The 16,398-nt window shown below is 44.5% G+C and overlaps 1 protein-coding gene across 4 annotated transcripts in view; it reads left to right on the top strand.

Annotated features, from left to right (window-relative positions):
• The window catches only part of Syndig1 (synapse differentiation inducing 1), a 191,616-nt gene that overhangs the window by 128,528 nt on the left and 46,690 nt on the right, over positions 1 to 16,398 (top strand). Inside the window, exon 4 of one of the 4 annotated variants that reach the window (XM_029562033.1) lies at positions 13,003 to 13,324. The exons of the other annotated variants lie outside the window; for them this stretch is intronic. Coding sequence (XP_029417893.1) covers positions 13,003 to 13,038 — 36 coding nt within the window. The 3' untranslated portion in view covers positions 13,039 to 13,324. Of the gene's footprint in view, positions 1 to 13,002; positions 13,325 to 16,398 lie in introns of those variants that run through there. 4 annotated transcript variants of the gene reach the window in all.

Below are 16,398 nucleotides of genomic sequence, written 5' to 3'. Positions count from 1 at the left end.
GTGTGTGTGTGTGTGTGTGTGTGTGTGTGTGTGATGAAGCAGTCCACAAAGGCTGGTGTTGGGGTGTTGGGGGATGCCCCTCATTTATCTGTTTTTTAAAATGGAAAGAATGAGCCAATTTGCCTTTGGGAAATATGTGAAGTAGGCAAGATGTCTTGAAAATGGGGTGTAGGAATCATTGGGGTCCTTTCTTCTTTTGCCCCACTGTAGGCAGAACAACTCTGCTTTCTTGTGTTTATTTATGTGTTTATCTTGCCGAGGGCTCCTTTGAAAGAAATCAAATGTGAGGCCACCAGTGCTCTTACCACCACCTCACAACCTACAGGTTTTGTGATTTCTCCTCCTCGCTGCTTGTATAAGCTCCCCGCTGGATCCAGAGTGGCTCAGCTGACATCTAGACCAGCGGTTCAGGTTCTCACCTCAACCTCCAGTCCCATTCATGTTCATTCAGCAACCCTAGCTGCTTGTCTAGTATGGATCATCCCTCAGCCTCCTCTCCTTCTTTTCTGTGCAGTGTCACTGCTCACACAGCATTTTCCTGCCATGGCTACAGGCTTTGTGGGGCTGGAAGGGCTCAGCCCTTGCTGCTCAGATACAGACCTTCAGGGAGCTGTGGGGCTGTCAATGCCTTGCTGTGGGCATACTAATGGCAGATGGTCCTGACCCTTCAGAGGGACCAGGGTGAAGATTTCTGTGTTGGCTCCTTCCTCCCTCCTCCCCAACCCATCACCCTGCATCCTCACCCTAGTCCTCTTCCAGCACGCATTTGGAGAGGCAGTCTGGCGGTAACCCAGGGAGATAGATGGTGCACATCCATGGTGCTTTTGTACCCCAGAATACAGTTTGTGAAGTTGAGGCTGCATGCTTAGGAGATCTGGGTTTATGCTCTGGAAGACACCACCTATGCTTTTCTTCCTATTCGGATACCTCAGGGCTGGGCTTCCTTCCCAGGGCTGCCTCCTCCCATCTTATACTTCTCCCTCAAAGAGCAAAAGTTATTAACATAACAGCATAATATTTCTCCTATATTTTTTCTTCCAATATCTCTGTCATCACCTTGTTCTGGAGGGAAGTTCATTCCCAGAGCAGCTAAGTAGATCCTTACATGTTAGGGCTGGTGTTCAGGCCACTGCATCTCCTGAGGGCACGGAGATGTCCCTCACGTTGTGTGCTAAGTGAGCAATGAGCTAACATGGTGTGCCCTGAGAGGAAGGTCCTTCTTCTCTTAAAAACACTACAGAGCCTCTTTCTGGCAAATACTGGAGCTCACATGCCAGTTCCTGGGGTTCAAGAAACTGATGTCCTCCTTGTGGCAAAGGGGACGAGCCCACACTGGGAAGAGTGATTCTATGGTCAGTTGTTTGTCTTCCACTTGCTTTGCTCCTCATTCTTCCCTAAATCTGTGACTTGCAACTGGATAGTCCCTTTCTGCTTAAGGAACAACCTTTGGGATTTCCCTTGGAATGCCAGTGGTAAATCCTCCAGGTTTCGTGTCCTTGGAAATGTCCTTTTGTCACTTTGATCCTCTCAAGAGTGTTCCCTGAGTGTGGAATTCTGGTTGATAGGTCCCTTTCCATCTCTCAACTTCTTCCCAACCCACTCCTGGATTGGTAATACTGGGTTCTGCTTATTGATGAGTTTTAGAATTTTTGTTTCTGTTTTCTGAGACCAGCTAGTCTTTTCCTACGTTACATTTACCTTCCAAGATTTCAATGCCGTCTTGTTTCTTGATCACAGTAAGCAGAGATATTTGTGATCTTTGTCTAGTGGTAACATCGGGACCTCTGTGTCTGTTATTTTTCATCTGTCCTGTTTTCCTGGTATTATTTTTCTAGGTATTCATGATTGTATGCTTGTTGCTATTTTCAAGAAAGTGCCAATAATAGCATATTGGAGATTAAAGCAGTGATGGCTTCCTTCAGGTAGACGATTTCTTTGCTTTTCCAGGACTTGGAACAAGCAACATTTTTAGGACACTTAGTCCACACTCCAGTTGTAAGGAGGGCCAACAGGCTCTACTTCATTTTTCCTCCCACTGCTTAAGCTCTTCTGTGTTTCATCTCATGGGAGGGGGTGGTTTTCTAAGATTGCCCTCTTTGGTAGGTTCCAGACCAAAATTTGGACCTACTGTGCCACAGAGTTACAAAAACAAACCCTCTTGGGCACCTCTATAGATCAGCCAATACACTGGGCAACAGTGTCCCCACGTGCCAGCTTCACTCCCCCAGATTCCTGTCCTCTTTTGGATCTTGGTCCAATAACCCTTTATCTTATTTACTTGATGCTTGCTAAAATATTCTTTAATTTCTCTTCAAGATATTTTCTGGTATTGTCAACAAAAAGGCTACTAGTCTGGCATTGTCAGAAACAGAAATCTGTACTTCTGTTTCCTTAAACTATTTAGACAGAAAGCATGTTTTTTTTCTGGTAACAATATTTCAGTTTAGACTGATGAGGTCTCCTGTGAGGGATTTTGATTACTTGTTGCAGAGGTTTCCATCCCTTTGGCGCTAACTGAAACTGAGCTGGGTCTTGGCATTACATGAGAGAGCAAGTGCAACCTACTGATGCCCAAATGTGAAAGGAAATGTGACAAAGCCATGTGCTCCTCATTCAAAACCAAGGAGGAAATGATCCCTAGTTGAATAATACCCAGAATCACTGAGTGCAAGGTCTGGCCTCTCGCAGCTGCTCACAAAATGTAGTTGTGTTCGTACCTGCTACAGAAGTGTGTGTCTGCTCCTCCCGTGAAGATGAACCACGTGGCTTCAAAGTGTAGTAACAGAAGGGAGTCAGAGTTGAGTGAGGCTTATGGTGACAAAAAGCAAATCCAGCTGCCCAGTGCACTGATTAATAATGTCTTATGTAAGGTTTGGGCAACCAGTATTCGCACCACCAGTTTCTGAGGAAGAAGAGCCAGTCTCTGTTCTCCAAGTTGCTCCCCAGGAGGGAGTGGGCTGCCGTCAGTCAGGCTGAGGCTACTTCCAGAAATGATAGGCCATGGGCCTCCAGTTCCTTCCTGTATCTTGGTGAAAACAATAAAGACAGAGGTGACCAACATGGGGCACTAACTTGAGAAGACACACTTTATGTGGAAGAAGGAGGAAGACTGACCAAGAATTGGGAAGGCAGGGTGGGGCCAGAGAACCCCGTGGGCAAACTAAAGTCTGTCCCTGATGTATACAGCATTTAAAACCAACAAAAATTCTACTGAAAGTGCAGCATCAAAAAGTAGTATGTGGAAAGAGCGTGTTCTGAAATTGTCTAAGCTAACACCAGAGAATCTTTTTTTTTCACCAGAAAAGAGCACAAATTGATCAGGCACTGTCAGACCACTGTAAAGATAGGAGCCCCACTCTGGGGATTTCTGGAGAGGAATGGAGAGAAAGCCGTATGGAGAGAGACCCCTGGACAGGTCTCCCTTTACCATACCTCATGGGGCTAAAATAATAACACAATTATTAACACAGTTATTAACCTGGGACATTCCCACACATCTGAAGCAGAACGCTCAGGGTGTATCCAGAAACTATCACCTGTCCACATTTCTAAACTTTTCTTTCAGCAAAACAAATGGATACTTTCATGTTTACCTCTCTAAAGCTGGGCATTCAAAGATAGATTTTTAAAACTTTATTTTTCTTTATTTCTCAATATTGTGGCTTAGAACGTGTGACTCACATGAACTCAGAAGCTATGTGCGGCACACACAGGACAGTGTACATAGTAATCAGTAGGTCTTGAGGGGAATGGTCTATGTACCTCACAATCTGCCTTTCTGACCTCAAGTTCATTACTCTTGAATGTCACTAGATTAAATTGAATCCTACGGGTGAATGCACCTTTTAGGCAATGGCTGATTCAGTTAGCTCCAACTCCAGCTTTTCACCAGAGAACCACAGCCCATCAAAAGGAATGGGCAGGGAGTTGGAAGTTGTCTTCTGAAACCGATGAGATCTGCTGGAATGAAGAGAAAAGCCTATGAAAGTGTTCATTTCTGGGAGGGTTGGAGAACAGGGGCAAGACCAACTTGGGAGACCGTTAACGAGGACAGGGTAGGCAGGTGAATGACATAAATGCAGATGATAAGTGGCCTTAAGATCCAACCAGACTCAAGAACCGTGCTAATTAATGCAGGCAGGTGGATTGTGAATTGACAGAGGGGCCCTAGTGAGTGTGTCAGGTGAGCGTATTACACCTGCATCGGTAGATGGCACACAGCGCACCACTCATCAAGTGGGCTCTCTCTTTCTCCCTCTCTTTCCTTATCTTCTTTTCTCTCCCTCCATTTCCCCATCTCTATCTCTGCCTCCATATGCACATTTAATATGCCAAGTATAGCTTCTAAGAGCTGTTTTGCAACTTCTGAATTTAAATAGTTCTACACAAATATTATCTGACGTAGCCAAGACAGATCAGATTTCTGGTACCTGCCATCTATCTATCTATCTATCATCTATCTATCTGTCTATCTATCTATCTATCTATCTATCTATCTATCTATCATCTATCTATCTATCAATCATCTATTTATCTATCAATCATCAATCATCTATCTATCTATCTATCTATCATCTATCTATCTGTCTATCATCTATCTATCTATCTATCCTCTATCTATATATCATCAATCATCTATCTATCTATCATCTATCCTCTATCTATATATCATCAATCATCTATCTATCTATCTATCATCTATCTATCTATCTAATCTATCTACCGATCTATCTATCTAATCTATCTACCGATCTATCGATCTATCATCTATCTATCTATCATCAATCCTCTATCTATATATCATCAATCATCTATCTATCTATCTATCTATCTATCTATCATCTATCTCTCATGTATCTTTCCCACTCTCTCTCGTTATTCCCAGTTGAATCCATTCTGTTGAGTCATTGACTTTTTTAACTTGTTTCAGTGAATAAAGTGAACGAATCCCTTATGTTGTACACCGCCCCCGTGTGCCTATTGGAAAGACTTTTTTTCACTTGCCCGAGAGTCTCTATCTGTGTTATTAGTGTTCATTTTGTGGCTACTTGATTATAGTAGAGAAAGTGCATGTGTTGATTGTTGGAGGCAGGGTCAGGTTGTGTGGGGCACACAAGCTGAGGAAAGAGGCCAAACACAAGGCAGTTGGGAGGAAGCTACTAGAACTTACACAAGCCTCCTATGGCTGATCAAGAGGCTGTGGAAACCACCTTGGTGGTAAGGGAAAGCTTTCAGGCAAACATGAGGCAGTAGGTTCTGGCAGATGTCTCTCAGTGGCCAGGTGACTATCAAGAGACACTGGGCTGAAAAGTAGCACAGGAGGGGTGGAAATGTCAGCAGTGGTAATAATAAAAGCCCATTCTCTTCTCTACTTCCAATCCTTGGTTTAAAGCTGAAGTCAAGCTAGGGAGATGACTCAGTTTATAATAAAGTGTTTGCAAGCATGAGGACTTGAGTTCAGATCCCCAAACCCACATAAAAAGTCAGGCATTCAGTAAGTAATTCCAAAATTGAGGTGGTAGAGACAGGAGGATACCTGGGGTTGATGGCTAGCCAGTTTAGCTGGTTCAGTGAGAGACCCTGTCTCAAAATATAAACTGCACAGCAATTGTTGAAGACACTCAATATCAACCTCTGACTTTCTCACATACACACTCACATATACATGTGAATGTGCACCCATGTGTGAATGTGCACCCATGCATACATGTATACACATATATACTTTCACACAAACACACACAAATTAAGATCATATCTTTCTTCTTGACAGTTGTGTTTTCACACCATTTTGCTATCAGGAACAGGTGTCAAGGGACAGACCTCTTATTCAAGGAATTGAAATAAAAGCCCCCACAGATTTGCAAAAGTAGCAAGGATGTTTTCTTTAAAGCAAAACAGTAGAAAAATCAGAATACACTTCAAGTGGCAGCAGAGTGAAGATTCTCAAGGGCCCCAATTATTTAGGACTTCCTTTTATGGGATTCCAGAAAAGGATTAGTTTGGTTACTAAGGGGTGTAGTGTGCATTGTTCTCTGTTTTGACTGATAGGTTGGGTCATATAATCATTTTCTACTGCATGCCTTCCTTCCTATAATGCACCTGGTTTTAGTCATATGCAAGCTCAATTATGCATAGCCATAAGACAGTAAATTGAGGATTCTCCCTAAAAATTTACTTGAGGATACAATTTTGCCTTACTGCCCATGCACCCAAAACCAGTTCAAGTTGGATCACCCCCTTCCTGTCCTGCACTAGGATATATTGGGAATAGCAACAAATTGAATAGAAACTATCCAGTTTTGTTGGTCATTAAGAGGAAGAGAAACTTACCCTGTTGTTCATAAAGGGGTGGATGTGTAGTCCGGTGCAGGTGGAGGTCCAAAGTTGCTAGATGTCTGTAGGGGGGTGCATAGGACATGCAGGTAAAGGAGTAAGGCTACAAGGAGAAGAAAGGAAAATGGGAGGTGGTACATAACCCAAACCAAGTACCGTCCCGTTTACTAAACTATTCCCTCTGCTTTCCTGCCTCAATTTGGTTTGAGAACGTTTTGATTTGACATTGACAGAGGGCAGCCATGTCCCAAAGACCCCTTGCTAGCTCAGATGGCATTTTACATGCTCTGGTCACATTGCCACCTGCAGCTCTGCACTGAAACATGCACAGCAAGAGGACGTACCTAAGCTTAGCACTTTAGCACTGGGGGTGGCTCTTCTTGGCAGAGCGCCTCCCTCTTTGCCTCCTGGTTTAGCTTTAGCATCTCCCTGCATTTGAGAGTTATGCAGGTCCCAGACGCAGAGCCTACAAAATGTTGAATTTAAAGCTGACAAAACTGTTTTGAGCATATGCTGTGACCTGAGCATGCTGCTCTACTCCTCCGCTCCAGTTTATCTTCTGTTCTTAAGACAGGGCACTCTTTATTCTTACCCTGTCCAGGTGGCATGAGAAGGGGCTTCCTGAAGTCCAGGTGCAGAGTTTGTTAGCATTGGTGTCTGCATTCATCTCAGCTTTGCCCTGTAACTGCATGCACTGAAGCCCAGCAGACAGTGAGCCCCTGGTACTTAGCCTGGGTGCCTGTTGATTCATTGCGGGGAAGGATACTTCAAAACCACCTCAGACATAAATGATGAGGCAGCATGAATGCAGATTACTCTTGGCACTTGGGAAACTGCAACCATGCAGGCAGAGGTGTCTTTTAGAAAAGGCCCTGAATGAGAGTCTAGAATGACTGTCAGTCAGCTGCTCCTGGGACCAGTCATCTCCTCAGTTCCAAACCCCTTCGTACCTTTCTAACCTAGCACCACTTTGGTTCATGGCTTGGTGCCACATCAGACTCCCCTCTCAGTTCCTCTGCAAGGTCTAAACATCACAGGAACAGTATCACCCTCAAGGAGCCTGTTGAACCCAGACTGAAATGGAATACAAGGCTTCCTCCTAACCACTATTCTGCAATTGCTGTCCAGCTGCTGACTAGCTCACCCCTCCATCAGTGCTTAACCCTCACCCCACACCCAGTGCTGTCCACCAGAGACCACCAAGCAGGACCTCTGGTACCAAATGCGAGAAACACAAAGAGTTTATTTACCAAGGGACAATCAAATTCACTTGGGAAAATCTCTGCAACAGGAATAGCAAGCAGTGCAATGGAAATTCATGGCATTGGTAAGGTATGGGTATATTCAAAGAGGCAAGGGTGGCCAGTGGGAAGACAGATGAGGCTGATAGACACTGCTAGGCAGATGTCTTCTTAAAATGTTTTTTGTCTAAGATGGTGTGGACCATTGTGCAGACGCTTGGTTCAGACAATCATGTGTAAGAAACCTTCCTTTGTAATCTGGGTTTGTTCGCTTTTTGTTAGGTCTGGCATAAAAAACTGCATCTCAATTTTGAAAGCTTTCATATTTGTCACAAGCACTTCCAGGATAACCTAGACTGATGTTCAGGAATGGAAAATCCCCAAGAACATACATAAAGTTCACCCTTTGTGGTTATCCTCAGAATCCTAAACCCAAGGGAAGGTGTGACCACTCTTACCCAGTTCATTATGACCTGACACTGGTGGGTAGAGAAGCAAGGTGTCTTGAGGCCTTTCTCCCTAAGCTCAGCTTTATTTCCTCTATCTATCTATCTATCTATCTATCTATCTATCTATCTATCTATCTGTCTCTATCTGTCATCATCTATCCATCCATCCATCCAACCATTTATTCATCCATCCATCTATCTGGGCTATTGTTTGCTTGTTTGTTTGTTGAGATAGTGTCTCACTATGTAGCCCTGGATGGCCTGGAACTACCCTGTGATGTTCACACAACACACTTTTCTTGTATTCTTCTACCACCTCTAGCTCTTGCAGTCTTAATACCCCCTCTTCCACAGTGATCCCTGAGCCTTGGGTGGGGAAGTGTGATATAGGTGTCCCATTCAGGGCTAATCACTCTGTACTCTCTTATTCTCTGCATGTTGACCAGCTGTGAGTCTCTGTATTAACTGCCATCTGATACCAGAAGAACTTTCTCAAGTGAGAGTTGAGAGATGCACTAGTTTACTGGGATAACAATAAGTCATTAGGAGTTGGTTTAATATTATATCTGTTTATCAAAATGATAGTAGTAGGTTGTCCTCTATGACCTGTGATATGTCTAGCTACAGGTTTTTGGCCCTGATAATAGTGTCATCTCTGGACTCCCTAAGGCTGAAGCAGGCCTTAAATCCAATTAGAGACTGGTTGGTTACTCTCATAATATTTGTGTCATTACTGCACCAGTGTTGCCAAGCCAGTTGTTATTGTGGTTCACAGGGTAATATGATCTGCCAGTAGTATGAACAGCACCTTATATTACTATGAAAGCTGGCCGGCAGAGATGAAGCTTCAAGGTCAGTACCAGCTTGATTTCTTCTTATTTGCTCTATGACTCACATATGCGGTGTCTTCAGCAATAAGGTCTTACCATCATGTACTGACAGGTAACCAGTTGCAATGGCAATAGCCAGTATTTTTTGAAAATCTGTGGGATCTCTCTGGTCAACAAGTCTAAAAAAGGGAGAACATTCTTGGCACTGGAATTTTCATTTGCTAGCCTGTTCTGTCTATTCGAACCCCTGAAATAGTGTAGCAACATTTAAACTCTTTGTATATTGTATATGTATATAAAGAAAGACACTTCTAGAGTAGGTTTCTATATGATAGCTGTTATTATCCCTTCTCTTACTCACTCTGCTGCCTAGTAGGTAAAGGCACTTGCCTGATGACCTGCGTTCCATCCTCAGGACCCACATGATGGGAGGAGAGCTCCAAATCTTACAATTTATCCTCTGACCTGTACATGTGACACACGCATACATACATACACACATACGCATAAATAGAATTTTTAAAATTTAAATCTCTTCACTATTTCTCATCCCAACTTTGGAGGCATGCAGGCCACCATCAATTTGCATATTTCAACACAACAAGCAATGCCTTTTTTTTTTCAATAGGAAAGAGTACTCCGACCCTGGTCGAAGGGGAGATGGTGTCTTTAATTTTCAGAGATAATTTCTTAGTACTGGGACAAAAGCCCCAAATCCAGTGGAGAATATTGTGATGGCCCCTGATTCTACTCACACAGACATTCAGATGCTCATGTCTTAAAGCAGAAGAGGAAAGAAGCCCCCACACATCTATGGCATGTGATAGCCCAAATCTGAGGAGCAACAATCTTGACACACACAACCTTTCATTAACCCGAGGAAGAATTAATTTTATTCCTCAGTAACTGAACAAAATTGGAGAGCTGAGGCACAGGTTTCAGCAGAGTCACCTCAGACATGTTTCTAAATATATCTGAACTCAGAAATATCCCTTCTTAGCTCAGAACAGGATAATTGTTCTTCATCACAAAAAGTGACTAGGCTTCAGCCTTCCGTAGTCCATGAACAGAGATTCTGACAGTCAAGAGCTTGGGTGTAGAGAAGTTTCTGACCTACAGAGCTCAATGACCACTCAGGGACAAGGATGTGTCATGCTTGTGCTGGGCCACACCCCAAATGTTCGCCTTAGCCACAGCCCCTTTTCTCTTGAACACTTACAGGTATCAAACACCACACCAATCAGTTCGTAATCTAGAGAGCAGGTGTTCTTCGCCACAGCACAGAGAGGAAATCTTTACAAACAAAGAAACTGAGTCTCAGGGATGGAGTGAGAACAAGGCAGGGTGCACCAAAGCCAGGCTTGAGACCTGGCTGCAGACAGTCTTGGCACCTTGCTAAATATTCCCACCACAGAGCCAGTCAGAAGCCTCCAAGATCCCTGTTTTTCAAGTGCAAGGTCTAGGTACTTGGATTGAGATTCCAACTAGCATCTGCTCTAGTTGAGACCTGAGGCCAGTCACTCTTCTCCCTGGGCCTCCACAAAAAGGCAAAAGTTGGGGGGCAAAAAGCTGATGCTGCCTTCTGCTCTACAAAGCTGCTATGTACGCTCTGAGAGCAAGTGCATATATTCTGCCTATTGGAGGGAGGGCATCCCCACCTGCACAACTTCTCCATGTTTTCACCTATCTCCCTGAACATAGTTGTGTCCTTCAGAAACAGTGACACTTTCTTGCTGGGCCCATGATCAGCTTCCTGTGGCCTCCAGAAAAAAAAAAAATTCTATCTTAACTTTGCCTTTAGCTGACCCACAGCATCTAGCCTACACCCTGCACCCATTGGGTCCTTCCCCATGTAGCTCCCAAGATTGCACCATAGAGAGTCTGCATAGCATTTTCCTTTATCCTTCTCCTGACCCAGAAGCGCCTACTTAAACTACTCAGAGGTCCTCTTGTCTATCTCCAGAGCCCCTCTAGATTAAGGAATCTCCTTCTCTGCTCAATTCTTCAGCTCAAAGGATGGCCAGCTCTTTTCTGTTAACAGCGGAGGGACTCAGTCACTAATCAGTTAGATTAGTGACCTCAAAGAACAAGGCTGTAGTTGGTTGTAAACAGTATTTGGAGCCAAGAGAGCATAGGAATGAAGCCTGCAGAGGGAGATGAGCATCCCTGGTGTAAGATAGAGGGCTGCATGCACATACCAATGGACAGATTTTATAAAGGAAGACACGCTGGTCATCAGCGAGATCGCATCTGTCTCACATACTTACGTGTATATCATACCTTTTAGTATTCTTGTAATATGCAGCTTGACAAGAATATAATGCATCATTATGGGTTTTTTATTTGTTTGTTGAATTACAAGTTGTTAAAAAGCAGGGAATAACAAGAATCAAAAGTATCTAACCTTAAAAAAAACTTATTTATTATTTGTATTTTATGTGTATAAATGTAATGCCTGCATGTAGTTAGGTATGCCCATGTTGTGCAATGCCTGCGGAGATCAGAAGAGGGCATCGGATCCCCTGGAACTAGAGTTATGGACCATTGTTAGCCACCATGTGGATGCTGGAAATTGAACCTGGGTCCTCTGCAAGATCAGTCAGTGCTCTTAATCGCTGAGCCAGCTCTCCAGTCCCCAAAGTATCTATTTTTTAAGAACTGTTTTTCGAAACTTTCTGCTCTCATTAGTTGAAAAGACAATCTCAGGAAGTCAGTAGAAGATTTGGAGTCATCAGGAAATAACTCAGATAGTAGAAGCCAGGAGTAGGAGAAAGCGATCAGAAGAAAACAAGTGAATGGTCACTTACACAGGCAGAGTGGACTCTCGGCTCCCATCCTCTTGAAAAGGGGGAAGGGGTGGGGAGGAGGACATACATCTGCTCATGACATAAGTCTGATTAAAGCCCTAATCAGTGTCATACTAGTGTCAAACAGAAGTTCTGATTTGGCTGTGTAAATGCTCAGGGTATATTTAGAATACTTACATATAAATTAATGTAATTGATGAGTTAGGGAATAAAATGAACTGAGTTTAACACTTCCTAGTTTGAACTAAGTGTGGGGAAAAGTTCTGAATTGTCAAATATTTTTAGTGCAACATTATTACTTTCAAGTGGCTCTATTACCTTGTAATTAACTAGCTTATGTGTCAAGGAGCTCTTTGAAAGCTAAGTTGAAATGAGTTACTGATTTATACACGTTTCTTAAAATTCTTAAAGGCAGCTTAGGCAATTTCCTTGCTGGAGTTTGAGCTTCCCTCCAGGTAGTTGGTCCACATTGTTTTTCTCCATCACCATAGCCTGCCTCTCCTAAAAGCCATCAGATGTGCCCAGCAGGAGCACTCCTCTAATGTCACAGAAGATTAAGCTGAGAGTCAGAGGTGAGCATGACCCACCTGAAGGCCATGGGGAAGTGAGACCTGGATTCAGCCCAGATGTTGTGTCTGAATGTAAATGTTCCTATCTATAGGTTCATGTGTTTTCACACTCGCTGGGGGTGCTGTTTTGGAAGGCTGCTGAGCATTTAGTAGGGGGAAACTTCGCTAGAGAAAGCAGGTCATGGTGTGGAGGGAACTTGAGGTTTGAAGGCCAAACCCCACTTGGTGTCTACTATCTGCTTCCAGAATGCAAACAGATGCAATGCGAACAGCACCTCCCGCTCCTGCCACAGTGCCTTCTCAGTCATGGTAAACTGTATCCCTTCTTAAGCAGTGAGACAAAATAAACCCTTCCTTCCTTCCATCCTTCCTTCCTTGCTATTTTTGCCATAGCAATGAGGAAAGTAACTATTACACCAGGGCTTTGGCCCTAAGGTTCTGCTCTCTCCCTGTTCCTCTGCTGTTTCTACTCCCTTACAGCATCAGGATCCCATCTGATATGAGGGGTCACTTCTCTGTAATTGCCTGACCCCTCCACTGGTGCAGGGGGCTCTGTGGGGACATGAGAGTATGATGACCCCATGCTGCGCCTCCTTCATTCTCCCCATAGGTCTGGGGCTTAGTGGCTTCCTTGCTGGTCCAGGTTGACCACAGGTCTTGTTAATAGACACAATTGCAGAGGGAACCCAGGTTCTAATCTACCTGTAGTTTGGTCTATGAAATAGGTACCTAGCAGAAGGTCAATATGGTCTTTCTCTCCTTCTTTTTAGCCCAGAGAACTGGAGGCTCCTCCTCCCCTGCTCTGACTCTAGAGGAAGGAAGGTCCATGGACCCTCAGGGCCCTTGATGTTCAACCAGAGCATGCAGGAGATTGGATGGGTAAATGATTACATCATTATTTTCACCAAGTTCTACTAGAAACTTACCCTCTCTTTCAATGCTAAACCTCCTGGAAAAACTGAGTATGAAGGACTTTTCCACAAGTGGAAACCACAGACAACTTCACAGCAAATGGCAAATTTAGAAGGAATTTAAGATAATGTTTATGTCCTCACTACTTTGAAAACAAATCCAAATGCTATTACTTAGTGCTTTAATAAAGCAGTCCATCTATTATATTACTATCTCACTTGTGAGTTTCACTATTTTCAAAGCTCTCTACTATACTTAGTTCTTATTTTAAACCTATGTATTTAATTTTGTACATTGAAAAAACTATTATGGAGTTGAGAGTGTGGTTCAGTCACTTAGCATGCATGAGGCCCTGGGTTTGAGTCTCAGCACTATCAGAAAACACATAAATAAAAATTATTAAAACAATAAAAATAAATTACAAAGTCTGACCTGGAGGGATGGCTCAGAGATTAAGGGCTCATATTACTCTTGCAGAGGATTCAGATTCAATTCCCAGCACCCACATCAGGTGGCTCACAGCTTCCAGTAACTCCAGCTCCAAGGGATCTATTACTTGTTGGCCTCCGTGGGCACCCGCACACATGGTGCACATAAGCTCATGCAGGCACACACACACAGACATAAAAATAAATATATCTTTTTTCAAAATAAGAGCCAATCTGACATAGGTTCAGGACACTACAAAGGAGAGAGCTCCTGCTGGGCACAGTGACAGGCATGTCCATTCTACAGGTGTGTCTTTCTACCTAGCTCAACCCTGCTTCTCTTTATTCCCACCTGGATCTCTTTTAGAGCTCCCTTCCTCTACCTGCATCCCCACCTCTGCCTTTGGATGTTTAACTCAGAAAAAAAACTGAAGCACCTCATTTCACCCAGGGCTGAGGTCATGCTGGTAGTAAATGGATCATCCCTCCACCATCCTCTGTGCAGCCAGGTGCCTGTCCTTGTATGCTCAGCACCCACAGTACCAGAAGTGTTGGAGCTGGCTTATAAGGATCACTGCCTCTGGAGGGGAGGCATGGTGAATCCTCCCTGCAAAGCAGAGCCAGGAAGAGTGCCTTGCAGGGCAGGAAGCAGGCTAGCTGTGTGGTATGGTCCAGCAACCCTCAGACCTTACAGCAGTCAGCTAGAGCTTGCAGAGAGAAATTCACCTCATAATGTCTCAGCAGTGACTAGCCCCTACCTCTCTGTAAGACATGTTCTTCAGAAAACTGAGTGCCTACAGCTGTGCCAGCCCCGTGCATACCAGGTGTTGGGAACTCATCAAAGAAGAGGACAAAGGCCTTACATTTGTAGGAATTCAGGTTGTGTCCCAGGGTCTACTGCTTAGTGTTCCCAGCCCTCCTTCTTCTTTCCTTCTCCCTCTTCCTGCCCCTTGGACCGCCCCTCTCCTGCATCTGCTCAGAAACATTGCATTGTACCACTTCCCTAGGTTAAGGCCAGCTTTTTACTTCAGGGCTGTTGATGTCAGTGTTTCAGTGTCCAGCACCTCTCCAGACCAGATACTTGAGTTTTACAGATATACGCAGGAAATACAGTCAATTTGATCATAGGGAAACAAGGGCCAGCACCACAGCTTGGACCACTGCAGCCTCCCTGTGTCCCTCCCCCATTCTGGAGCTGGCAACCCAGTGTGCCATCTCCAGATCATTCTGCCAGTGGTTCTGTCAGGCTCCTGCTTGCCCTTCTCCACCATTCTGTCCTTCATATCCACCATCATTTAAACCTTATAAACCTTCATTTGATACTTGCTTGCCTTCATTCTGTCATCACTCACCTAGCGTGAAGATGGGACCCTGGGTCTTTGTTTACCTATTGCAGCTAGAACTGAAACAAAGCCATCTCTTCTACCTGCGGCTGAAAGTAAGGTGTGGCCGTCTGACCAACACATGCTTTCCAGGCCTCCTGTCTGAGTTGGCCCGGGGAACACAAGAGACAACAGCTACTTTAAATTCATGGAGGTCGTGAGTCCTCCTAGTCATATTGCCTAGTTTGGCAGGACATCAGCACTGACATCTGAGCAATGGGAGATTTAATGGGGTCAGAGGCAGTGCTCAGAGCTCTGAGGATTCAGCTTTGAACTAGATGCTTTTTCTGCCGAGAGGCCCCAAGTCCAAGGAGAGACATGAATGACCCCCTATGTAGAGACTAAAGGATGCACCAGGTAGAGGCCCTGAAGGATGCCCAATGATGGAGGGCTTGAGGTTTATCCCAGGGTGGCGGACCCCTGAAGGAAGACCCGTGGGATGCTCCATGATGGTGGGCCTGAGGAGTACCCCAGGATAGAGGAATTGAGAAGTGCCCCAGGATGGAGGACCTGAGGGATGCTCCTAATAATATGCCTGCAGTATCTTGTGAGTCAGAGCAGTAGGCCTGGTCCCAAGGCTATTTAGGGCCCCACAGTCCCAATACTGTGGCCTCATACGTCTCTCCCCTGTACTTGAGGGGAGACCGCACATTATTCTCTGACATGTTCCTCGGTGAACTTGCAAAACCCCCAATGAGAAAAAGACACCATCACAGTAGTGGTTTCACTGCCTTTATATGTTACACCCATCTTTTGAGGCAGGAAAAAAAGATGTTCTGTATTAAATTGCTCCTTCCTGCCGTGCACAATGCTAATGCCCTCTACATAATCACACTAATGGAATATTTTGCACGCTGAAAATAGCCACCGTGACCTTTTCTTCTTTCTGATGGGTCTCTTATTTTTTGACTTATTTCCTCTCACCTTGAGGCTGCTGCTACTGCTTCAGATATTTCTTTTTCTTCTGTTTCCCCTCCTCCCCGCTCCTGCTCCTTCCTGCCGTGCACAATGCTAATGCCCTCTACATAATCACACTAATGGAATATTTTGCACGCTGAAAATAGCCACCGTGACCTTTTCTTCTTTCTGATGGGTCTCTTATTTTTTGACTTATTTCCTCTCACCTTGAGGCTGCTGCTACTGCTTCAGATATTTCTTTTTCTTCTGTTTCCCCTCCTCCCCGCTCCTCATCCTCCTCCCCTCCTCCCCCCTCCTCTTCCTCCTCCTCCTCCTCCTCCCCCCTCTCCAGATGCTAGGATTAAGATGTGTGTCAATTGGGGCTGGAGAGATGGTTCAGTGGTTAAGAACACTGAACCTGGGTTCAAATCCCAGCACCCACATGGCAGGTAACAACTCCAGTCCCAGGGGATCTGACAGCCTCTTCTGACCTCCACGGGCATTGCATGACACAGGTGCACTTACCTATATGCAAGCAATACATGAA

This window comes from Nannospalax galili, unplaced genomic scaffold (assembly GCF_000622305.1).
Source record: "Nannospalax galili isolate Female #2095 unplaced genomic scaffold, S.galili_v1.0 scaffold1174, whole genome shotgun sequence".
NCBI classification, from domain to species: Eukaryota; Metazoa; Chordata; class Mammalia; order Rodentia; family Spalacidae; genus Nannospalax; species Nannospalax galili.
This window is presented reverse-complemented; position numbering and strand designations above follow the sequence as displayed.